The sequence below is a fragment of the Rhinolophus hipposideros genome, assembly GCF_964194185.1.
Source record: "Rhinolophus hipposideros genome assembly, chromosome: 7".
NCBI classification, from domain to species: domain Eukaryota; kingdom Metazoa; phylum Chordata; class Mammalia; order Chiroptera; family Rhinolophidae; genus Rhinolophus; species Rhinolophus hipposideros.
This window is the reverse complement of record NC_138053.1, coordinates 26,539,284-26,566,161: the sequence shown is the minus strand read 5'-3', so window position 1 is coordinate 26,566,161 and position 26,878 is coordinate 26,539,284. Positions and strand designations below refer to the sequence as shown.

The following is a 26,878-nucleotide window of genomic DNA, read 5'->3' as shown; positions in this document are numbered from 1 at the left end:
AACATAAAGCTATTTAAACATAATATGCAGGGTAAAATATATTCAGTTCATATTAAAAATGTTGTTTGATTGAAAGATAGAGATTTCCTCTAGCTAAAGGATGTGACAATATAATCACAGGTAATTGACAGGTATGTATGCCATGCCATTGTAGTTATATTTTAATAATTAGCCATATTCTATTTTCTTCTATGTTTAAATGTGTATACTATTAAATTCAATAACAATTTCAAAATAGAATTTTTTGCTAAGAAGTGTAGAGTATTTATACTCATAGACACATAAAACCCAACTCACAATTTCAAATATTACAGGACCAATTCCTACATGCTTATTACTGTATTTCCCCGAAAATAAGACCTAACCGGAAAATAAGCCCTAGCATGATTTTTTCAGGAAGCTCGTAATATAAGCCTTACCCCCAAAATAAGTTAAGTTCATCAGTCAGATGGATGTACTTAGTACGTCCATTGCAACACACAATGGACGTATTGAATAATAAAATAATAATATTGAAATATAAATATAAATATTATTGACATTAATACTTAAAATAAATGATAATATAAATTATAATTAAGTATTTGTAAATACCCAAGCAGGTGCATTTGGACAAGAGGTAAACGCCTATGTAAACAGATGAACTCAAGACTTATTACTGAATGACCAATCGGAGTACAGACACAACACACGAATGATGTGCACACTTGATAATGAACGGACGTGGTTGTGTTTAAAATGAATATTCATAATTCAGTACATCATGTGTTATAATGGACATACTTAATGTACTCCTGTGAAATAAAGAAATGTTTTCTAAATTTTGGTGCCTGCAATTTTTCTTCTCTTTTGTGTGGGCCATCATTCTTAACTGTCATCATTTTTGTTGGCACTCCTGTCTCATAAGTCTTCAATTAACACTTGACTTAATGGTAGATTTAAAGGAAATAATATTTTGACCCTCAGACAAGATGAGTGCAAAAAGAAAGAACTATTCCGTCGAGTACAAGAAAGGAATTGTGGAGGACTCCCGGGGCAAGAATCTTACGGCTTTCTGCAAAGAGAAGAAGCTGGATCTCCGAATGGTCCAAAAATGGTGAGCAGAATACCATAACCTCCGTTTCAACAGGTGGACGAGAGAAATGCTACGAAGCACTAGTGTGGATCAGGTTCGCAACCATTATTTCCTGAGCTGGAAGACATCATCTCTGAGTAGATTGCTGACAGGAGAACAAAGTCTTTGGTTGTGCGCAGGGCTGATAGTCAAGCATTTGCCCTTGCAATGGCACCACAGTTAGAAATATCCCCAGAAGAATTCAAAGCATCACAACACTGGTTGGATGGCTTCCTTCAGAGATATGAACTGTCTCTAAGATCGACAACACTGTTCAAGCTGGAAGATACTGAAGTTATTAAACGTGCACTTGCATTCAAATTCTTTTTTTTTTTTTAAGATTTTTTTTTTATTGGGGAAGGGGAACAGTTCTTTATTGGGGAACAATGTGTACTTCCAGGACTTTTTTCCAAGTCAAGTTTTTGTCCTTTCAATCTTAGTTGTGGAGGGTGCCGTTCAGCTTCAAGTTGTTGTCTTTTCAGTCTTAGCTGTGGAGGGCGCAGCTTAGTTCCAGGTCAGGTTGTCATTGCTAGCTGCAGGGGGCGCAGCCCCCACTGGAGGAATTGAACCAGCAACCTTGTGGTTGAGAGCCCACTGGCCCATGTGGGAATCGAACCGGCGGCCTTAGGAGTTAGGAGCACGGAGCTCTAACTACCTGAGCCACCAGGCCGGCCTGCATTCAAATTCTTAGTTGATGGCATCGACTTTTCTAAACACCAACTCTCCAACATGATTGCTATGGATGAAACTGCAGTGTTTATGGGCCAAGGATCTCAAAGGACAATTGATCATAGGGGTGCCTTGTCAATCTATGTTCCCTCCACTGGTTACAAAAGTGCACGTTACCTGTATTTTGGCAATTCATCTGGATGGAAAGAAAGCTCCACCTCTAATCATCACTAAGGACAAAAAAGATAAGGTTGAACGTCTTTTAGGCATTTATGTTCTTGAAACCGAAAAAGCCTGGTGCACACAAGAAGTTATAAGGAAGTGGGTCGATTTAATGCTGCCACTTGTTTTGCAAGGTGGCCAAAGAGGTCTGCTAGTCTGGGATTCAGCCAGCACTCACCGCGCTAAAGACATGAAGAACTTCCTTGCAGAGAGAAGAACAGATCAAATAATGATTCCCGCAGGAATGACTGCCTATCTCCACTCTTGATATTGCAATAAACAAGCTACTCAAAGACCATTTGCACATGGAAATCAATGACTACATGGAAAACAGAATGGAGAGAAATCAGGGTGGAAACTTTGTGAAGTCTAGCCTGCAAGAGGTCATGACTTGGGTGAAGAATTCATGGGATAAAATCACTGACAGCTGTGTTGCCAGCGCACTACGAGCAGGCTCCATGGACAAGAAACGCTCATTTAAGGAGAGCTCTATTGCTGGACATGAGCGATTGCGGCCAATGGTTCTACAGGAAATGGAGTCACAAGGAATTCAAGTCGGAATTCAGGGTTTAGAGAGTTGGGACGATGTTCCAGAAGATGACATGACTGTATTTGAATAAATGTAGATTTTTGTACATGAATAAATGAATCAATGTAGATTGCTGTACATGAATAAATGTAGCTTGTTCTACATGAAAAAATATGACATCCCCTGAAAATAAGCCCTAATGCGTCTTTGGAGCAAAAACTAATATAAGACCGGTCTTATTTTCAGGGAAATAACAGTAATACCTCTTAAATAATTCCGTGTTGCATACCTGAGGAATTTTCCTTTAGAACATCATCTAGTTCCAACACCTCATAGTCATCACCAGCCCGACCTAAACTTCTTTCATGCCTGGTCATACACGGTTTAAAACTGACATACGCATGTCTTCTTCCATATCTCCTGCCTGTGATTGTCTGATATCCTCCTGCTGGTTTGGGCCAGCCCGCCTTGCTGGATTCTTGATCCATTGCTGAAAAATAGAATTAAAAATAAAAGAGGTATAGTAATGACATTTATTCTGGCAACTAGTAGGGGTAATGTTTCAATATATTTGTTAGTGTTTGCCAAATCACATGCTACTGAACATCAAGTGTACTTTACTAGTACTATAAAATATACTTGAAAAGTAAACGTGAAACACTATGTTATGAGTTATGTGGTCTCTTTACTCCAAAAAACATCTTTTGAAGCTTGGTTCCTTTAAGGTATTTAAGATTTTTATAATGTTACCTACCAAAAAGAGATTTTTCATATGCCAAATTACTATAGAGCAAAAGCTTATTAAGGATATTTGGAGAATGATCCTCCAAATTATCTAAGTACCTTACGTATAAGTGCTAAATTGCTGAGTGATTTACTAGCACATGATAGAATGATGGTTTCAGTCCCATTAAGAGTGAATACATACTTGTCAAAAGGTAACAGGTAACTTCTTTAAATGCTATCTGTACTGTCAAAGAACCAACTGAACCACAATAAATACATCCCAAAGATTAGGGTCAGAGAAAAATTCTCCGAAAGAAAACAGTGATGAGCTGAGTCAAATGTATGCTACCCCAAATTTCAAAATTATCAATGGTATACATTATGGCAAGAAAAGTCATCAACATTTGAAGAACTCGAATCCTAAGTTCTGATGACTGAGAAACATATAATAGTAAACAGTAGCATCTTTTCCTAAGTATGACATTATTTTACATATATATATTAGGTATAAATTTACTTAGTCAATTATATTTTACATATATAATGCAGGAGCTAAACAAAATATTATCTCAGTATATGGCACAGTCAAAAAATAGAAAAGTTACATATTTTTACTTTATTGCATTAAAATCAGAAATTGCTTCCAAGCATGAAGGAAAAACAACATATATTTGTAAGACGTAATAGCAAGTGTTATATGATGTTACGTAATCCCCTCAACGACCTAGTGATATAGACACTGTATTTTATTTTAGAGATCAAAATATTAAGATTAAAGTTTTTAAGTAATCTTTCCAATAATCTAATAGTATGATTCCAGAATCACTAGCCTTTCCAACTCCTCCAAAAAAAGTCTCCAAAGTGGAAAGCACAATGGAAGCCAAGGGCATGTGGAAAGAAAATATAAGATTTCTACTTATACTTATTTTCATATTAAAAATTAGAAATGAAGCTTTACAAAAATTCAATATATGGATTGAAACTGGCCTTAAGTAAGACCATGATCACATATGGTATCCAAAGGGAAAAATACAAAGTCCTTCTTGTACAGGACTGACAGAGACACCTTGCTTACCTGCTGGCTCTTTTTCAATATACTGTGACATATATGGTAGTTTTCGTGTGCCCAGTTCAGTGGAATTATGGATGTGATTTACTTTTTACTCACAATCAATAAGCAGCAGGAGATTCCTACAAAGAAACCATGAATTAAACAAAACATTAATACAAGCACAAAACAAAAAGGCAAAACTAATGCCCCTCCTCCTTCTAGTGAAATCTGTTAGCCGCATAATACATAAAAAAATACAATCTAATCTGACAAGTCAATCAAAAACCTCATAACTATAAGATGGCCATTTGAAAACAGATATACATCTCTTTAAAAACCTTGCCGTAGTATACTTCATCCTTAAGACTGACAATGAGACAATTACTTATAATTTATATTTGAATAAGCAAATATATTTGGAGAAGTGCGATGGGGGTACGTGACCAAACTATTGGGGAGTCTACTACCCTATGCTATCTTCACTTCTCCATTAAACACTATAACCCTGGGATTGTTAAAAGAAGTTCACCCTAACACTCTGGCTACCGTATTGAATAGACTGAAGAGGAATAAGGTCAAAAGCAGGAAACATGGTTACAAAGCTATCTAAATAAGAAAGGCAAGAGATCACAGTGGTTTAGAACAGGGTAAAAACAGAGGCTGTGAGCACTGGTCATATTATGAAACTAGAGCCAACAAAATTTCCTGACACAGAAGGTAAAGAGTCAAGCTTTATAGCCTGGACAACTAGAAAAATAGAATTGCCGATAACTGATGTAGGAAGATTTGTGGAAGAGGCAGGTGTGGAGAAAACATCTGGAGTTTAGTTTGGGATGTGTTAAACTTGAGATACCTATTAGACATTCAATTAGAAATGATAAATAGGAGCCTGGAGCTGACTGAAGCTGCCGGTATAACTTGGGAGTTATGAACAATGAATATATAGATAATATTCAAAAAGACATGAACTTATGAACTTGGATAAGACGTCAAAGTGTACTTAAAGAAGGGAAGAAGTTCAAGCAAGGATTGAGCCAAGGATGATCCAATATTAAGAGGCCAGGGAAAAAGTATCAGAAAAACGGACAGAGAGGCCAGTGAGAGAAAAGAAAGACCCAGGATTATGGATGTCAAATGAAGAAAGTGCTTCAGTCAGAAGAAATGATCCATTGTGCCGAATGTTGCTGAAAGGTAAAGTGTGATGAGGATGCACAGCTGGCCACTGCACTTAGCAACATGGAGGGCACGAGAGATCCTGACAAGTGCACATTTGGTAGAGTGGTGGGTGTAAAGACTGATCAGAATGCTGTTAAAAGAGAGTGAGAGGGAAGAACTGGAGAGCAACAGAAATCAAGAAAATCACCGTTTTTCAACCATACTTTTCTTTAATGTGATTCCAGTTTCTGCTGATCTAAATTTAGTTTACTTGTTTCCAAGGTCTGTTACCCACTCACTTACTCTCAGCATGGCTGCTATGCTGTGCTTGACAGTATCAAAAGGAATGATACCAGTCTTTTGCTTGTTGGCAATATCGGAACAGCTGCTTAGCACGAACACTCCACCTATCACCCAGTAGATAGTCATTACATAGCTACTGAATCCGGGAAACTTACTTTTAGAATTTAAATGTAACTGATTTAAATGAAACTTTAGGGACAGGGAAAAAGAAATTAGTTGAACTCCCAGGAGATGAGTTTCAATTAAAAGCTTGGATTTACATACTCTGTAACTCATCTGGTGGGAGCCAGAAATAACTCACTTTAAAAAGAAAAAAAAATTGAGGTATGATTGACATGACATTGTATTGGATTCAGGTGTGCATGATTCAGTAGTTGTATGTGCAGTCTGACAATTAAGTTCGCGAACTTGCCACTGTGCGCTTACATTGGTAGCACTGTACAAACAGCTGGGTAAGGTTTCATAACCTGTATATCAGTGTCTCGCAGCTGTGTTCGTGTCAATGTGTGGGGATGTCTTGCTGAGTGGTATTCATTGTCACTGCGTGTTTTTGTGTGCCATTGCGAGAATGTCTGAGGTTGAATTAGAGCAATGAACATTAAATTTCTTGTTCAACTTGGCAAAAGGGGAAGTGAAATCAGGGCCATGTTAGTTCAAGTTTATGGGGACAATGCCATAAAGAGAGAATGTTTCACTGATGAAGAGAGGTCAGGGCAGCCAGTAAGGAGCAGAATTGACGAAGACATTGCAAAAATTCATCGAGTTGTGCGTCAAAATCGTCAGTTGACTGTGAGAAGCACAGCAGACCAAGTAAACATCGATGAGAAAGGTGTTTGCAAAAATGGTCCCTAAGAAGCTCTTGCATCATGACAATGTACCACCTCACACAGCACTGTCTGTGCAGGAGTTTTGAGCTAATAAATAACTGTATTGGAACACCCTCCCTACTCACCTAATCTGTCCCCCACTGACTTCTTTCTTTACCCAAATATAAAGGAAATAATTGAAAAGAAAACATTTTGATGACAGGACATCAAGTATAATATGACGACAGCTCTGAAGGCCATTCCAAAAAAAGAGTTCCAAAATTGCTCTGAAGGGTGGACTAGGCGCTGGCATGGGTGCATAGCTTCCCAAGAGGAGTACTTCAGAGGTGACCGTAGTGATATTCAGCATGAGGTACATAGCAATTTTTCTAGGACGAGTTCGCAAACTTAATTGTCACACCTCGTATATTGCAAAATAAGTTGTTAACATCTGTCACTGTACATAGTTATAAAACATTTTTGTGATGAGAACTTTTAAGATCTATTTTTTTAGAAAATTTCAAATATGCAATAAAGTATTAAATACTATATAGTCACCATGCTGTACATTATATTCTCCATAACTCACTATTTTAACTAAAAGTTAGTACCTTTTGACCCCTTCACCCATTTTGCCCAATCACCCCCACCTCTAGCAACCATCAGTCTGTACTGTTATCTATGAGCTTGATTTATTTGTTTTTGATTACACACATAAGTGAGATCACAGAATATTTGTCTTTGTCTGTTTGACTTAATTAGCGTAGTGCTCTCCAGATTTATACATGTTGTTCCAAAGGGCAGGATTTCAGTCTTTTAATGGCTGAATAAAATTATAATATTCATATCACTTTTATTTTTTCATGAAGATCTTATTTTTTTCGGGGGGGGGGGCTTATAACAAATTATTGTCCTCCAGTTCTGGAGGCTAAAAGTCCAAAATAAGGGTGTCAGTCTGTAGGGCAATGCTCCACCCTAAAGGCTCTAGGGAAGAATCCTTCTGGTGAATGCCAGCAATCTTGGCATTTCTTGATTTTATACTGCATCTTCTTTATCCATTCAACCATCGATGAGCACTTTGGTTGTTTCCATATCTTGGCAGCAAGAACACGCAGTGGGGGCAGGGTACATATATCTTTTCAAGTTAGTGTTTTTGTTTTCTCCAGATAAATACCCCAAAATGGAATTGCTGGATCATATGGTAGTTCTATTTTTAATTTCTGAGGAACCTCTATACTGTTTCCTATAGTGGCTGCACCAATTTACACTCCCACCAACAGTACACTTTTCTCCACATCCTCCCCAATACTTGTTATTTCCTGTCCTTTTGATAATAGCCATTTTATTAGGTGTGAGGTGATATTGTACTGTGTTTTTATTTGCATTTCCCCGATAAGTAGTGATGTTGAGCATCTTTTCACGTACTTGATGGTCATCTGTATGTCTTCTTTGGAAAAATGGCTTTTCATATCCTATGCCCCTTTTCTAACCAGATTTCTTTTTTTGTTATTGAGTTATATGAATTTATATTTTGAATATTAACCCCTTATCACATATATGATTTGCAAATATTTCTCCCATTCAGTACACTGCCTAGAAGTAACTTACTATAAATAGTGTCTTATCTAGAAATACAAAAGTTAGCTGAGAAACAAATACAATTTGATCTAACTATTCAAAGGGGGAACTCTTCATTACTTTCCCAAGCTGATTGGAATATTTATTTTATATTCTTCTATATTTAACTTGGCATACATGTCTCCAAAATGTCCAAAAGATATTTCTTAAAATTCCTTTTGAAATAAACTTCTATAATTATCTAGCCTACATTTCCTTTAAAAAAAAATTCTTTAGTCAAAAAAATTTTGGTTAATTGAGCTATAAATTCAGAAATACAAACTTCATGACAAGATGAGTTTATGACAATGACATGCTTCAGAAAACTGTTACATGTTTGAACCAATCATATTTTACCTTAGCTTACTAACATTATTTCATTTATTTTCAGCTGTTAAGGCAAAGTAAATATTCCAAGAGATTAATAAACATTTATTTTAAATAAGAACAAGGTTGTACTTAAATTATTCTCACACTTACATATTCTTTTTAATCTATCTCTAAAGCTTTCAAATATTCTATCCATAAGCACAGATGATTGCTTATACGTACGTATACACAGCTGCAAGATATTCCAGTCGATCTCACTGGTGGATACACAATAAGTAAGGACTGAGGTGTTACTCTTCCTACATGTCACTGTAAACAACTAGACACATTATTAAAACTAATTGCAGGAAATCAAGTGACCTACTGTCACCCACTAGGTTTGGAAGGTATAGGATGCTACACAAGGAAACTTCCAGCACATGACTACCAAACTCTGCAAATGGACTACGGAAACTATAATAATACTTAAAGCAGAGAGAAAATTTTAAAGTACAAATTAAAATTTAAACTTCTAAGATGAAATGCGTTTGTTATCCCTGGCAATATCCAGAGGTAATCCGATGAAAGGCTAAGCTTGCTTAAAAACTACTCTTCTCCGAAAACTTTTATAAACTATTGTAAAAGAGTAACAATAAAACTGAGCATTGATATAGTGAAAATTACGTTAAAAATATCAAACATAAGATATATGTAATCAGAGACAGATCTTCGGATAATATCCAAATTTTATATTTAAGTAATCAAAAAACGTATTTCCAATTTGTTATGATATCTCACCAAATATTTATAAATTGTTATTCTGTTTTTAAAACGGGTTACAAAATACTGTTTTTGAAAAGACTATATAGAGAAATCTGTGAAGAAAAAAACTAAATGAGCATATACCCAACACACTAGAAAAATAGTTTCTATGGTTTAATGGAGGTACAACTGGCTAAAGAAGAAAAAAAATTAAAGGAGAGTCAAAGACAAACTGAGGTGAAAGAATAAAGTATCAATCCATTAAAAAAACAAGATGAATATTCCTAAAATCTATCTCCTTAGACAGGAAGATCTCTGATTCAGGTGTGGACAAATAAGACGAGTTCTGCTCAACCCACCCTCCATTTGAGACCAGTTCAGAATAAAGCAGCAGCAGAGATTTATTTTCCCATTGAAGCCAGGAAAACAATAAATAAGGCTACAGGAAAAAAAGGAAAACAGAAAATTCAATGTTATGCATACCAAAATGCAACAAATTTCATCTGATGATAAAAGTCACAATATGTGCTCAGAATACATTACTATATCTGATATTAAGATACTTAGATGCGTGCTAACAACAAATAAAGAGCACATGTGAGTGGGGATGGGGGAATAAAAAAAAACAAGCAAGGTGAAATGTTGAAACAAGATGATGTATACAGGGGGGTTCTTTGTAACTCTATAGAAATTTGTCTGGAAACTTTCATAGCAAAAACTTTTAAAGTATTTTCCTTTTCTCTGCAAACATCTGTTGAAGAATTGTTTACATGTAATAAAGAACAAACTCTGAGGCACACATTGTAGCTCAATGAATTTTTATATATGTATACATCTGAGTAACTCCCACCTAGACCAGGATATAAAACATTACCATCACTTCAGGAAGTTCTCACTTGCCGGGCCCATCCAAGTCATTAACTGCTCCCAACCCAGAGGCAACCACTTTCCTGACTTCTATTACCCTAAATTAATTTTTCCTGTTTTAAACTTCATACAAGTGAAATCATAAAACAGCATAAATTCTTTTATGAGTTTACTTTTGCTCAACAAAATAGTTCTGAGATTCATTCATGTTGCTGCAAACATCCTTGTACATGTTTTGTTTTGTTTTACCTTTCTTCGTACATTTGACCTAGAATCACAGTAGAAGGCTGTTTAACTGTAACAAGTAACTGTCAGTTTTCAAAAGCAGCTGAAACAATTTTCATTCCCACCAGCAATATAGAAGAGTGTCAGTTGTTTCATATCCTTGGCAACGCCTGTATTGTCAGTCTCTGATTTCGGCCATTCTGGCCGGGGAGTCATGGTGCCCGTGTGACACTTCCTGATGAGTGATAACGTACAGCACCTTCACCTACGCATACTGACCTTTTGGGTATCTTCTTTTATAAACAACCTGCTCACTTTTTTGCATATTTTAAAAACTGGATTGTTTGCCTTTTCCTTTTTGATTTGTAAGATTTACTTATATTTTCTGGATACCAGATTTATTTAATGTGAATATTTTCTTGCAGTATATAGCTTGACTTTTTTCTATGTGAATGATATCCTGATAAATAAAAATTCTAATTTTCTGTAGTCTAAATTATCAATTTTATATTCTAAGAAATTTTTGCCTACACTAAGGTGATGAAGATATTCTCCTAGGTTTTATTCTAGAAGTTTGATAATTTTAGCTTTTACACCTAGATCTATTATCCAACTCAAATGACCTTTTGAATAGAGTATCAGGTAAAAGTTAAGGTTCTTTTTTATTCACATAGATATCCAGTTTACCTAACACAGTTTATTAAAAATAGATGCTTTCTCGTAACTTCAGCAGAGTTTTGTTATACACCAAGAATGCACATGTGAAGATTTACATTTTCTAGGTACTCTATTCTTCTATCAGTCTTTTTGTCTACCTTATTCTAATATCAACTGTCTTAATTACTATAACTTCCTATCAAGTCTTGACATTTGAGACATGTACATTTTGATCGAAATTCTGGAATCATTTGACCAAAAATAAAAAATAAAATTCTGGGATTTTTATTGAACCTATAGCTCAACTGGGGGAAAACTGATATTTTAAACAATATTGAGTTTCCTACTGCATAAAGATGGAATGTTTCTCCATTTCCTTAAGTATTTTAAAATGTCTCAACACTGTTTTGTAATTTTCAGTGTAAAGATTTTACCCAAGTTTTATTAGATTTATTCTTAGGTATCTTACATATTTTGATGCTATTCTAATAAATATACTTTTCCAATTTTATTTTATACTTTTTTGGTTGTGTTAAAGTCAAAACCAAACAGAGACCAGACCTGAAAATTCCCTGAACAGACAAAAACCAGTCTAGTCATATGAACAAAGCTTAATTTAGCTTAATTTGCAAGGCTAAATTGACCCGGATCATTTCTTGCTTATGTCTCTAAAAATCATAAGCAAAACTTGAACTGATTCCCAAGGTTAATATGAGGTAACTACTGACCAATTCCCTATCATTTAAGAAAATTCTAATACAAATGGTCCCTGACAATTTACGGACTTTATGATGGGGTGAAAGCAATATGCATACAGTAGAAACCATACTTCAAATTTTGAACTTTTCTCAGGCTAATATGTGGTACGATACTCTGGTGGAGCTGGGTAGCAGCAGTGAGGTGCAGCTCCCAGTCAGGCACAAGATCATGAGGGTAAACAACCTATATACTCTCCAGTGTACTGTGTTGTGTTTTTTGGATATTGTGTTCAATAAATTACATGAGATATTCAACATTTAATTAATAAGTAGTCTTTATATTAGAAGATTTCATCCAACTGTAGGTTAATGTATGTGTTCTGAATGTGTTAAAGATAGGCTAGGCTAAGCTATGATGTTCAATAGGTTAGGTGTATTAAATGCATTTTCGACTTACATTTTCAACTCATGATGGGTTTACCACGATGTAACCTAATTGTAAGTCAAGGACCATCTGTATAGCAACCAGAAACTGTGAAGAATAAAGTCACTGCTTTCTCACTACATAAAGCGCCTTTTAACAATATACCCCTGAGACTCATTCCGTGTTTTGTTTTGAGTGCTCCTATTTACAAATCTTGTTTTGGTGTGTACACAATCAACTTTTACTAATTACTACTTCAGTGATTCATTGGTTTTATTTCTGTTATTTTTGAACCTTTGATAGTTCATGGCATCAGAAGTGGGCCCCAAGAAAACCACGCATCCCCCATGACTCCAAGGCCAGTGAGCAAACAGGTGCTGGTACCCACAGACTTCCCTGAGCTCCCTACTTTCTCACCAACCCTGGAGTCTGAGACTTTCTTGGATACAAACTCCATTCTCTGCATTTTGAAGTCTCCAACTTTATTATGAATACCTGTATTTTGTTTGTTGAAGCTTCTTGGTAAGTCACCCCATTGTGTTCAAAAGGAGAGAAAACACATGATTCCCTGTGTTTTGGAACAGGTATTGGAAAACAGGGCCCTTCATAGTACAGACATCTTAGGAAATTTAAAGGCAAAAATGGGTTACACCTGGTCAATGCACCAAGACCTTGTGCCTTTTGGAAAAACAGGTGAATTTTTGGAATTGTTGTGGCCACTTGGGGAACAACTTAGGTAAGTCCACCTTACGGGGCAATCTTAAAAGAGGGGATTCCAAACTACTCTGAAACAATGAAATACATTCGTTGACTACAAACTGCTAAAAGACAAAATGACTCTAAAAACAGCTCTAAAAGGATACCAATAGCATGCAAACAAAACATCTTTAGCAAAATAACTGGTCATCTGAGCAGGTAACTAATTTAGTCCATCTACCAGAAAAACAATTTGTATCCAACAAGTCTTTTGAGTTTTATACAAGACATGGCTAAATGTTTATGTCTTTCTGTATGTTTATGTGTGTCCATATGTTATAGATATTTGACATTTTTCTACCTCCAAATGGTATTGCCAAAATGAATTTGTAAAAAGCTCTGTCTTTAAAAATTTAAGTATTTATATAATCAAGTATAGACTAAGAAATATAGAAATTTACCTAAATGTTTTTTAAGTTCACATGATATAGGACAATCTTTGATAAAGCTAGTTCAAGTTTGTTGGTTTAATAAAAGCAAGAATATCTTCAAAATCTGTCAATAAGAAAAATAATTTACTAAGATAGTGGTTAGTTGTTTAATGTCTAATTCAAGCACATTACTAAAAGCAAGCAATTTAAATAAAAACAAAAGTTCATACTGAGTTAAATAATGGATATTCGTTTAAAACCTAAATCATTACCAAATAAGATAAACATCAAACGCTAAACATAAGTTTACCTACTTTTGTTTTTTTAATTTTTTACAGAGAGACAAAAGATATTTAGGTCTATTAACATGTTTTGTGCCAATCTGAAAATATTATGAGGAAGAATATACTCCTAGAAATTATACAATGTATTTATAAATTTGCTAGCCTATATAATTGCTTACTTCTTATTTTTCAGTGGGAATTAAAGACTCTCAAAGGTTAAGAATTCTAATTAGTATATGCAATTAAAACTACCAGAAATAGTAACAGTGAAAGAAAATAACTGTAAATGAAAAAGAAGTAAATATGTTTTTTAGGATAAGGAAAGATATGAAGAACACGTTTTTTGTTTGTTTTGTTTTGTAAAGGAAAAAAGTAATTTTGTCCTAAAGTAAAATGACTGTTACAGTTTGGGGGAAAAAAAAAAAAGATAGGATAACAGCTAAATGGATACAGAAACTTGCAGAAGGTTTGCAGAAAATGAATATTGAAAAAGAATTCCATGTGTATTCATGCTAAGACTGGAATGGATTTATTTAAAAAAAAGAGAGTTTTAATATATCCAAAGTATCCTCGTGCAAAATTAGAATTTGGTTTTCTCTTTCTTGAAAGAACAGGGTTTTTTAGATAATGGCCTGCTCTTAGTAAGAAATCATAAACAAAGGGTTTTTTCTTAACCTTTAATGTAATCTGCATAGGAAACAAAGATTCTGTGTCTCATGAAAATATTTCCTGTGCTTCACATTATCATGATCAAGTCTTTGATTACTTACAAAAACAACTGAGTCTTCTCTACTAAAAGAGCTAAGGTTCTTTAATAACTATTTAACTTTCTGTATTTGCCTTTTAAATGTTGTCACTTTGGTTGAACGAATAAGTCAATTGCATGGTGAGGGCGCATGTTTGTTTTTCTGTGTGTGTGTGTGTGTGTGTGTGTGTGTGTGTTCTCATCAGATCACCAACGATGGTCATTTTCAAGTCTTTTGTCATTTACAATTACTGTTTTTACTCTGATGCTTTTGTAAAAGTGTTCCTGTAATAGTCCTTCGTCTTCAAAGAAATTCATGGAAAAGACCCTGACAAGTACTCTAAAACGCAGATTCCTGGTAACTTTAAGATCAAAATATTGAACTGAGGTTAATAATTTTTAAAACTTTAATGGAAAACTGATTGATTCATAAAGCTGCTAACCCAAGATGAAGCAAAACAATTATATAACAGCGAATGAACATTAAAGATGATTATAATTGTTATGACTTCATTTAAAACATTGTTAGTTCTTTAATGTTTTGTTTGCAGATTTAAAGGATCCCCTTTCTCCTCTCTATTATGCCATCTATAAATTAGAGGAATTTGATAAAGTGTATCTTTTGCAACAAAGGTTTAAAAAATTATACTTTTCTCTCTACCTGATCCCTCCAGAATTCAAAAACCACTATTACACATCTACTTTTATGACAATATATGTCTTTACATAAGTTCAGTAACAATCTGTTTTCCTTGTAACAGGGCACAATTGAACAAGTCCTTAGCTTGGCTTCTAGCGTGGAGAAGCTCTTGTAAGTCCAATTTGATATTCCTTATGAAAAGTTCCAGCAAAGCAGACTTAAAAGAGCCTATATGGTCAATCACTCTTCTTTCAGCATGTATAAATAATTAGACCAAATTTATTGAAACTAGGCTTAATCTGCACAGACCTAGGTCTTAATGTAGTTATCTTTGATAGAAAGGGGGATGATAATAGAAAAATGATATTTCAGCAATACACCTTTGTGGATATCAGATTCTGGTGCTGTTATCTTTGAGATTGTTTTATACCTGTACCCTAGACTGGATCCTGAATTCTTCTAGTTTCCTCCAATATTTGGCTAGAACTTTCACTCACTGAGTATGATATTAGCTGTGGGTTTTTTGTTGATACTTTTTACAAAATTAATGTTTCTTTCTCCTAGTTTGATGAGAATTTTTAACAAAACAGATGTTGAATTTTGTCAAATAACTTCTCTATCTACAGAAATGATCCTCTGGTTACTCAACATTGTTCTGTTAAAGAAGTAGATTACACTGATTGACTTAAAAACATTAAAACCAACCTCGCTTTCCTGGAACAAATCTGGGACATATTATTCTTTTATTATACATATCACTGGATTATTTCCATTATCTATGTTCAAGAGAAATCTTGGCCTAAAAATCCTTTCCTTTGTCATGGTCTTATCAGGTTTTACTATCAGGATGTTGCTAAAATTATAAAATATCCTGGGAATTTCCTCCGTCCCACGCTCCCTCCCTTTCTTTCTTTTTGTTAACTCTCAGAAGAGTCTATGTAAAACTGACATCAGACCTTACTTAAATGTTTGGAAGATTTACCAGTTGTAGCCATGTAGGCCTAGGGTTTTCTTGTAGGAAAGTTTTTGATAAATTCAATTTGTTTAATAGACATTGGACAACTTGTATTTTTCATTTCTTCACATGTCAGTTTTGATTGTTTTTCAAGGATTATGATCTTTCATTCAAGTTATCAAATGTATTAATAAAAAGTTGTTAGTATTGTTCTTTATTAACAATTTAATATCTATAGAATCTGTAGCAGTGCCTCCTTTTTCATTCCTGGTATTGGTAATTTGTGTTTTCTCCCATTTTTTTTGTTGACCACTTCATTACACGTTTATTATTTTTAAAAAGTCCTCTCAACAAACTGACTGTAAAACTTTTCTATGTCACTGGATTCTACTTTTATATTTACTATTTCCTTCTTTTGATTTTATTTGGGTTTGATATTTTTCTCCCTTTAGTTGTGAGATTATACTACCGACTTTTAACCTTTCGCCTGTATTCACATATGCATATAAAAATATAAAGTTCTCTCAAAGCACTGCTTCAGTTGTATTAAACAAGTTCTATTGTATTTTATTGTTTTTCAGATCAAAATGTTTCCCAATTTCCATTATGACTTTGTTTTTGATTCATGTACAACTTATGTCTTATTCATGTCTTGTTTAATTTCTAACATTTAGAGATTTCCTAGTTATTTTTCTGTTACTGAGTTGTAATAATTCCACAGTGGTAGAAAAAATACACTGTACAATTTCAATCCTTTGAAATCTGATGATACATTAAAGACGAGAATATTTTGGCAAATGTTCCATGTGCATTTTAAAAACCGTATAGTCTTCAGTTGTTAAATACAATATGCTACAAATGTCAATTATGTCAAGTTGAATAATCATGTCAAATTTTCTGTTCCCTTACTGACAGTTTTGTATAATTGTTCTATCAGTTACTTTAAATGTATATTTAAAATCTCTAGCTACAAATGCTTATCTGTAATTCCTGTTAGTTATATTAACTTTTATATTCAGACACTATGAGGTGTGATCAAAAAATACGGTCTTTAGATGAAAAAAATGTATTATAATAAAAGACACCGGCATTAATGTCCCTCAAAATACGCCTCCCTCTCTCCGAACACACTTATCATTCTTTCCACTTTCTGAAGCATTTCTGGAATGCTTTTTTTAATTGTGCTGTCATGGCTGCCTCAGTGTCCTGAATTGATTCAAAATGTTTACCTGAAAGTAAAGGTCATTTTTGACTTTGGGGAAGAGTCAGAAGTCGCATGGTGCCAGATCCAGTGAGTAAGGTAGATGAGGACAAAACGTAATGTTAATTTGATAGAAACTGCCATACGAGAAGCGATGTGTGACAAAAAGCCTTTCTGTTGTGATCAGAAAATATGGCAAATGCTGCTGCTGAGTGCCATCCAATGGAAAGGCAGAGATCTTCAATACGGGAAGCGGCGCATCAAACCTTAGTAACAGTGTGTGACAAGTTTCAACTTGTTCGATGCAGTCAGTCGGGTGTGAGCTACGGTCGAGAGAAGGTGTATTTGAAGGTGTATAAACCAACCTCCATCATGACAATGCTCCGTGTCACACATCACTTCTGATACAGCAATTTCTGTCAAACAAAAACATTATGGTGTGTCCTCATCCACCTTATTCACTGGATCTGGCTCTTCCCCAATGTCACAATGATTCAGGACAGGGAGGCAGCCACAGCAGCACAATTAAAGACACTCAAGAAAGAAGACTTCTAGAATTGCTTCAGAAACTGGCAAGAGAGATGGGATAAGTGTGTTCGAAGTGAGGGAGAGTATTTTGAGGGAGATTAATGGCAATGTATCCTTTACTGTAATAAATTCTTTTTCATTTAAACATTTACCGTATTGTTTGATCACACCTTATATATTATTAGGTGAACATACGCTGGGGATTATTATGTCTTCTTGATGAACACTTATATTTTTGTCCTCATCCCTTAAAAAGGTCTTGCCTTAAGACTGTTTTGTATGTTGTTAATATAGCCACATCAGCTTTTTTTTGGTGAGTGTTTACAGACAACACTTCTTCCTTCTTTTTACTTTATCCTATCTGAGCCTTTACATTGAAAGTTTTTTTTTCTATGAACAGAATATAGTTGAGTCATGCTTATTTATAAAGCCTAACAATATCTGTATTTCCACTGAAGTGTTTAATCCATTTAAATGTAACATAATTACCACTATAGACGTGTTTAAGTAACATTTTGCTATTCTTTTCATTTTCCTCATCTGTTGTTCCTCTATTCTTCCTTCCTTGACTTCTTTGGTACTGGTTATTATTTTTTTTTTTACTATTCCATTTTATGTCAAGCACTAGCTTATTTGATATACCTGTCAGTATCGTTCTTTTAATAGTTCCCCTAGAAATTACAAAATACATCCTTCCTGTATGCTGAATGTTGTTTACTAGGGTTTCTGGATAACTCACTTCCCTTTAAAGAGAGTTTAAGTTTCCTTCCTTGGGTAATTATGTTGCAGGTAAAGACAAAGTGTAGATTAGACAGAGAGTACAGAATCTCTGAGAATTGTAGAAACAAAAAAATTTGGCAGTCACTCACAGGCCCTTATTCCTGGATTTCTACTGGGTACTGAAAAGACTGGAAACAGGCTGGCAGATTAAAGAGGCCATTTTTCAGTGGTGAAAGACAGGGAGCAACTGCCAAGGAAGGAAAGGAAGGAAACCCTCCCTAAACCCTAACCCCTAAAGAAAAAAGACTTAAACTACCGGGACGAGGATAGCAATCACTGGGGAGGGGGTAGAGATGGGTAAAAGAAAAGGCCTTTACTCCTGGGGTGGGATTAGGAAACAGACTAAGGATCTTAGGAATGAAAATGCAAGAAACAAAAAACACAGTAACAGAGATTAAGAATGTATTTTATGGGCTCAGAAAAACACTAGTTGGGAAAAGTATAAATGAGCTTCAAGACAGGTCAGGAGAAATTACCCAAAATGAGATAAAAAGTTAATTTTTTTAAAAATGCAGGGGATGGAAACATAACAGAGCCTCCAAGAATGCTGGGATGAACTACTGGAATCCCACAAAGAAGAAAGTGAGTGGTACAGAAGAACTATTAGAAGAAAAATGCTGAGAAGTATCCAAATATGATTTAAGAGATCAAACCATAAACCTAGACTCAGTGGACAACCACAAAAATCAGGATAAATGCAAAACATACACACACCAAAGACAAATCTTATTCTACCAACTATAAAACCCAACAATAAAGGAAACATTTTTGATGCAGACCAAGGAATGAAGAATTACAACTAACTTCTTGTCAGAAACTATGCAAGCCAAAAGAATACATAAAGGCAACCTTAAAGTGATACAAGAAAAACACGAAACAAGAATTCTGTATCCAGCAAAATATCTTTCAAAAGAAAAGGTAAAATACAGTACGTTTAAGCCAATCCAAGAGATATTGTTACCAGTAGATGTGAACTGCAAGAAATGTGAAATGAAGTTCTTCAGGCAGAAAGAATACAAGAAAGACACTTGATTCTACAAAGTATAGAACTCCGAAAAATATTAAAGTGAAGGTAAATGTAATATATTTTTTCTTATTTTTTAGTCACTTCAAAAGAGAACTATGGAAAGTAGCACTGTGTGATAAAACTTTGTGGTATGACAGAAATATCTTACACAGTTCAATGTTAAAGCTAAAAGCTACACGTGGCTACTAAGTACTTGAAAAAAGCTAGTAAAAGAGAGAAAATTAATTACAATCTAATTAAATACTAACTACTCTAAATTCAAAGTTAGATAGTCACACTTGCCAGCGAATAACATACTGGGCAATGCAGGTTTGAAAAAAAAACATAATAGGAAGATATTATGAATTTGTGGCATAAGTAAAAGTAAAATGTATGACAACAATAGTGCAAAAGATAGTAAGGAGAAAGTGAAAATATATTATTGTAAGGCTGACACTCTATAAATAGTAGTATTATAGTGCTTGGATATCGGCTGAAATTAAAGATGTGTAAGGTGAATCATAGAGAAACCAGTATAACTTTTTTAAAGAGGCAAACTAAGTATAAGTAGCAAGCCAATAAGGATAAAACAATCTCAAAAATAGAGAATATAGAGCAGATGGGTTAAATAGAAAACAACTACTAAGATGGTAGATTTAAATCCAATTGCATCAATAATTACATTAAAAATAAATTATGTAAATCACCTAATTAAAAAGCCAGAGTGCCAGTTAAAAAGCAGGTTGTCTACAGCAAACTCCCTTTAAATATTACGGCATAAATTCAAAGTAAAAGAACATAACATGCAAACACTAATTAAAAGAAACATGCAGTGGCGATATTAATATCAGATAAAGTAGACTGTAGAGAAGAAACACTACCCAAGATAAAGAGGAATATTATACAATGATAAAGGGGTCAATTTACCAAGACAACAATCCTAACTGTATATGAACCTAACAATAGAAGTTCAAACTACATAAAGCAAACTTGTTAGAACAAATAAGAGAAATAGACAAATCTGTAATTATACTTGGAGACTTCAACTCTTCTTGCAGTGATCAACAAAATAAGTAGACAGAAGATCAGTAAGAAAATAGAAAACCTAAGAAGCACCATCAATCAGCTTGACCTGACAATTAGACTATTCAATGTAAAATATAGAAATTAATATTTAATATAGAATATAGAACTTACACAATACTCCAACCAAAAGCAGAATACCTATTATTTGGAAACGCACATGGAACATTTACCAAGTCTGACCATATTCTGGGCCAAAAACAAACAAACAAAAAAACCTTCAAAGAGCTTGAAAGAAATTATACAATGCATGTTATCCGTATACAACAATATTAAACATAGAAATCAATTACAGAAAAAGTTAGGCAAAATCACCACATATATGGAAATTAAACAACACACTTCTAAAAAACCCATGGTCAAAGTGAAAGTCACATAAGAACTTATAATAGAAAACATCATTATAACAAAATCTGTGGGAACATTTTACACCTTAGGAAATCAGACTAGAGTGGATTTAAACCCAAGACATACAAAAAAAATGAAAGAAAAAAAAGCAGAAATCAATGAAATTGAAAACGTATATTAAAAAGCAATAAAATAAAGGGCTGGATCTTTGGAAAAATAAAAATCTGGATAAACATGGAAACAAACAAAGGCAAAAAAGAGGACACACTGACAATATCAGTAATGAAAGAAAAAAAAAAGAAGACATCACTACAGATGCAACAGACATTACAAGAACAATAAATAAACAACTTCATGGCAATGAATAGATGAAATAGATAAGTTCCTTGAAAGACACAAACTACTAAAGCTCACGTACTGAGAAAAAGTGACTCAAATAGTCAAAGACTAAAAGTTTTCAAGAAGAAATAACCATAATCATCCTATACTTATTAAGGTAATTGAATTTATCCTTTCAAACCTTTCAACAAAGAAAACTAGTCCCAGATGGATTAGCTTGCAAATTCTAACAAACATTAATTCTATCCAGTGTTTTTTTTTTCAGAAAACATAAAAAGAAACACTTTCCAACCCTATGAGCCCAGCATTATTCAGATTAAAAAACTACTATATATATATGAAAAAGCATCCTTCATGAACATAGATACAAAAAAGTACCCAATAAAAAAGTACTCAAAAAACGTACACAAATCTAAATCACAAATGTATGGAAACAATAATACATCACATCCAAGTGAAGTACGTCTAGAGAATGCAAGGTTGATTCAACATCTGAAAATAAATCAATGTAATTCATCTTATTAACACACCAAAGATAAACCATATGTTCATCTCAATAAATATAGCAATAAAATTTGAAAGAACTCAATGTCAACTCATGATAAATATTCTCAGCAATCTAGGAACAGAATAGGAATAATATAGAAAGCTTTCCTTTTAAGATTAGGAATAAGACAAGGATATCCTCTCTCATCACTCCTGTTCAGTAGCATGCAAGAGGGTACTAGGCAGTGAAATAAGGGGAAAGAAAGGGAGGAGGGTGTACACACAAATTGAAAACCAAGAAATAAAACTGTTCTATGAGTGCATATTGCAAATTACATAATTATTTACATAGGAAAATGCCAAAGACTCCACAAAGAAAAATTGCTAGATTAAGTGAAATTAACAAGATTGCTGGTTTCACGGTATATATAAACAAATTGTATTTCTACATGCTATCAATGAACAATTGCATACTAAATTTTAAGAAAATTATCATTTACAATGAAAGCAGAAGTGATAAAATACTTAGATATAAATCTAACAAAACATGAGCAATATCTGTATGCTGAAATTACAAAATGCTGATGAAATAAATTTAAAAAGATTTAAATAAATGGAGATACCCTGTGTTCACTGATTGGAAGACTCAATACTCAGATGTCAATTCTTCCCAAATCACTCAATTGCATTGTATTGAATTACATTCAATACAATCTAATTACATTCAATACAATCAATTGCATTGTATTGAATTACATTTAATACAATGTAAAATTGAATTGAATAAAATAAATAAAAATAAAATAAAAATCCCCTCAGTACTTTTTGTAAAAATCAACAAATCACTTCTAAAAACATTTATGGAAAAGCAAAGAAACTAGAAGAGCCAGAATGATTTCGAAAAAGAATAAAGTTGGAAGACTCACATTACCTGATTTCAAGACTTATTAGAAAGCAACAATAACCATGAGAATGTGGTACCGGCAAAATGACATATACAAAGATAAAAAGGATAGTCCAGAAACAGATTCACATATATGGTCAATTCAGTTTTGACTAAGTTAATTCAATGAGGGAAGTGTTTCCAACAAATGGTGCTAGAATTGGGAAAGTGAGCTTACCCTTATCTCATACCACATAAAAAATTATCTCAAATGGATAATACACCTTGCCATAAAAGCTGAAACTATAAAACTGGTACAAGAAAACGTAAAAGAAACTCTGCAAAACTTTGCACTGAGCGAACTTAAGACTGACAAACTGAATTTAATCAAAATTAAAAGTGTCTCTATTTTAAAAAGTTAGAAAAATGAAAACGTAAGCTTCAGACTGCAATGTGTATGTGTCTGTGTGGGTCAAAGGACTTGTATAATAAATGTGTAAGGAACTCTTCCAACTCAGTAAGACAAACACACCAATGTTTAAACATGGTGAAATATTTGAACAGATACTTTGCAAAGGAAGACATACAAATGACCCATAAACACATGAGTAAATTCTCGGTATCACTTATCATCCGGTAAGTGTAAGTTCAAGTTATAATGTGATACTACCACATACCCACTAGAGGGACAAAAAATTAAAAAAACTGAAATCACTAAGTGTTGATGAGGACATAGAGGAACTGGAACTGTAAAGTGGGAAACAGTTTGGCAGGTTCTTACATTTAAACATTCACTTACCATGCAACCCAACAATTCCATTTTAAGGTATTTACCCAAGAGAAATGAAAACATATGTTCATATAAAAACTTATGAATGAATGTTCACAATAGTTTTATTAATAGCCCCAAACTGGAAATATTCCAAATATCCACAAACAGGTAAAATGGTCAACAAATTGTGGTAAATACCATATGGATTCAGCAATAAAATGTTGTGAATCAGTTAAGCACAAAAACATGGATGATCCTCGAAGACATCATGTTGAGAGAAAAGGTCAGATGCAAAGGAGAACATATTACATAATTCCATTTATATGAAATTCTATAACAAACCAAACCAATTTATAGTGAGAAAAAGAAGACAGATGGTTTCCTGGGGACAACGGTGAAAGTGTGACTTACTACAAAAGGGAACTTTTGGGGATGATAGAAATATTCTATATCTTTATTGCAGTAATGAAAATATTCTGCTCTTGATTGTGGTAGTGGTGTCAGGGGTGTAAACATTTGTGAAAACACACAGAGCTGTACATTTTAAATATATACGTTTTATAGTATGTAAATTATCGTAAATAAATTTTATTCTTTACAAAGGAGCTCTCGGGAAAATATTAACCAGAGAATATTAATATTGGTGAAGCCCATACATAACCACTCAAAAGATATCAAAAACATCAAAAAACTTCAATAACCGTTTATGGTTTTTTAAAAATGTCATCAGAAATAAAAAACAATAAAATCATCTTAGAAAGCCAAGAATAGAAGAAAATATTTTAACTTAATATTCTCTATCAAAAAGCTTCAGCAAACATCATAACTGATGCTAAAACATCAGAAGCATTCCCCTTAAAGTCACAAACAATACCAAGTTTTTAACTATTATTGCTATTACTCAACATTATATAGGACATGTAATAGCCAAAGAGCAATGAGGAAAATACATAAATTATAAAAATTTTTTAAAAAGCCACAAAACTGTAAATATTTTCAGGTAATCATCAACTCGATAAAGTGATCAGATACATAATAAACAGGAAAAAAATTCAAAAGCGTTCCTATTATTAGAAAAAAAGAGAAAATGTTATTGAAAATTTCCATCTACTAGAGCAATCAAATAATAAGATAGCTAGAAATATTAAGAAGGAATCTCATACACATGGAAAAATAACTAGAACTTTCCCTAAAAATATAAAGCAAGATGTGAATAAAACAGAAAGATACCATACATACATATATTTCTGAGGGGAGAGACTCAATATCATAAAGTTCAGTTCACTCCAAATTAATCTAAAATTTCAATATAACCTTATTCAAAATGCCAAAGGATTTTCTCTTTAACTTACAAGTTGAGTCTAAAGTTCAGCTGGGGAATAAATAAAACAGTAAAGAATAACTTTGAAAAGAGTAATAAGGACAATGAAATGGTTATTAAAATGTAAAATATGCATACCCTTTAACCCAGCCATTCCATTTCGAGGAACCAATGCTCCAGAAACAATCACATACAGAGGAAGTTTCCTGAACAGTTGACTCTCAAGATGAAGGGAGGACTAGAAGTGGGAAAAGAATCCTGTTCTTCCATACTGTGTGAATTTTTAAATTTTAAAAAGGCTTAGAGTTTGTAATTAAAAACCAATCAATAAATGAAAATGTTGGTTTTAAAGAAAGCATTATTTATGATGGCAAAAAGAAACGAATTTATTTAAACGTCTTTCAGTAAGGGAATGGTTAAATTATAGCCTATTCAAACTAATGAAATATCACTTAACCTTTTAAAAAGTATTAGGGAAACTTATATATAACATGTGAAGATGTCCAAGATATGTAATTAAGTTAAAAAAAAAAAAAAAAAGCAAGTGATACACCAATGTGTTTGGTAACCCCCCCAAAACAACTTTACATGTATGTGTTTAAGATGCACAGTAAATTGTTAACTCTCAGTACTGAAATGGGACTGGGGGATGAAGACATGTTCACATTTTACCTAATAGTCCTTTTTCTATATTGTTGAAATTTACAAGCTTGCGTGTCTGTACTTAAAAACCAGTTATTGCACATAAAAATGACATGAGTTCCCTAAGAATTAAAAATTGGGGAAAAAAACTAGTTTACACGTTTATTTCTGTTATCTTCATGTTTATGTACAGACTCTTCAGATGATCTGTCATCTTCAGCAGAGGTGACTGCCATTTTAAAGAAATTTTACTGACCAAATAGTTCATGATAAAAAAATAACATATAAAGCCTTTTGGAAAATCGTAAACTCTACAGAACCAGCAGATTCCCAGCAGGGTCTATGGGTCTGTGTAAAAAAAAAAAAAATTAATTGATTGATTAATGCCCGGAGAGGGAAATCTCCGAGGTTATTCTTCCTTACCTCCTCCTCCTCTTTTCTTTAACTTGGTCTGAGCGGCTTTAAACTCACCATTTTGAATGTGCGCAAATTGACTGAGAGCGGCAATCGTATGACTAAATGCAGGCGCCTCCGCCAGAGGCGTGCTCGGATCTGACATCGTCAGTGGGGAGTACCACTGATGGAACGGCGCTGGTACCAGGAGGAGAACGACTGTTAAGGTTTGCACCGGGTGTCTGCGCGCCCGAGCCTCGGCGACAAGCAGGACAAACGCAAACACAGCCCTGAGAGCAACGGCGACTGAAGGCTTTTTGGGGGAGACGGGGGCTGCAGGCCCACGGCGTGAGATGGCTCGGCTCTCTCCGCGGGGGGACTGGGAACGAGCAGAGAAGGTGGGTGGGAGTGTGGTGGGGAGAAGAGTCACACAGTCGCGAGTGTGGGGGGAAGACCAGCGGGGTGGGTCCTTGGCCAAGGTACCAAGGACAGCAGAAGAAACGGCAGGAAACAGCGACGATGGACACCCCCGAACCCAACCGATGTCATCCGCCGGGGGCGGCGGGCGCGGCAGCCACCGACAGGAATGCGGCCCGGGGTCCGGGCTAGACAGGGCCCAGGAGGCGCAGGAGGCCTCTTACAGCCATCAACCCCACCCACCATGGCCGGCGCAGCAGGCCAGGGACAGGCCCGCTCCCCATCGAGGACAGAAATTAAGAAACCGAGGAGGGGAAGGCAACAATTTCCTTATCCCGACCCTCACATACCGGACATCAGAACAAGGCGAATTGTAATAACCCCCTCACCGAGCTGTGCAGCGGCTCCGGAGCGAGAACAGCGCTCGATCCTCCACCCGCCACCACCGCCTTCTTCTCCGCCTCCGACTCCTCCCCCGCCGAACGCGCAGCGGCAGGTGGCCGCAGCGGCAGCGGCGACAGCGGCGGCGGAAGCAAAGACGGCGGCGGCGGATCCCGCCCCTTGCGCCGCGGTGGAGGCGAAGGAGGCGGACACACAAGCCCCGCCCCCAGGACAACAACGACCAATAGACTTTAAGGGCTTCTGCATGGGGGCAGGAGAAATCCACATATCCAATCGGAACCTGAGGAGTGGGCTAACGTCAATGGTTGGGACGTGGCAGAAAAAGAAAAAAAAAAGACTGCCTCTACACCCTGGTCTTCCCTTCTGGGTCAGGGAGACTTCACAGATTGGCG

The 26,878-nt window shown here is 34.9% G+C and overlaps 1 protein-coding gene across 2 annotated transcripts in view; it reads right to left on the bottom strand.

Annotated features, from left to right (window-relative positions):
* Positions 1 to 26,612, bottom strand: part of PJA2 (praja ring finger ubiquitin ligase 2) — a 66,627-nt gene extending 40,015 nt beyond the window's left edge. Inside the window, exons 1-3 of one of the 2 annotated variants that reach the window (XM_081054558.1) lie at positions 26,474 to 26,612; positions 4,336 to 4,451; positions 2,824 to 3,024 (exon numbers count right to left, since the gene is read on the bottom strand). In XM_081054558.1, the coding sequence (XP_080910684.1) occupies positions 2,824 to 3,024; positions 4,336 to 4,366 (232 nt within the window). In that variant the 5' untranslated portion in view covers positions 4,367 to 4,451; positions 26,474 to 26,612. Of the gene's footprint in view, positions 1 to 2,823; positions 3,025 to 4,335; positions 4,452 to 26,434 lie in introns of both variants that reach the window. The other variant, XM_081054559.1, reaches the window with a different exon arrangement.
* Between the last annotated feature and the right edge of the window lie 266 nt (positions 26,613 to 26,878).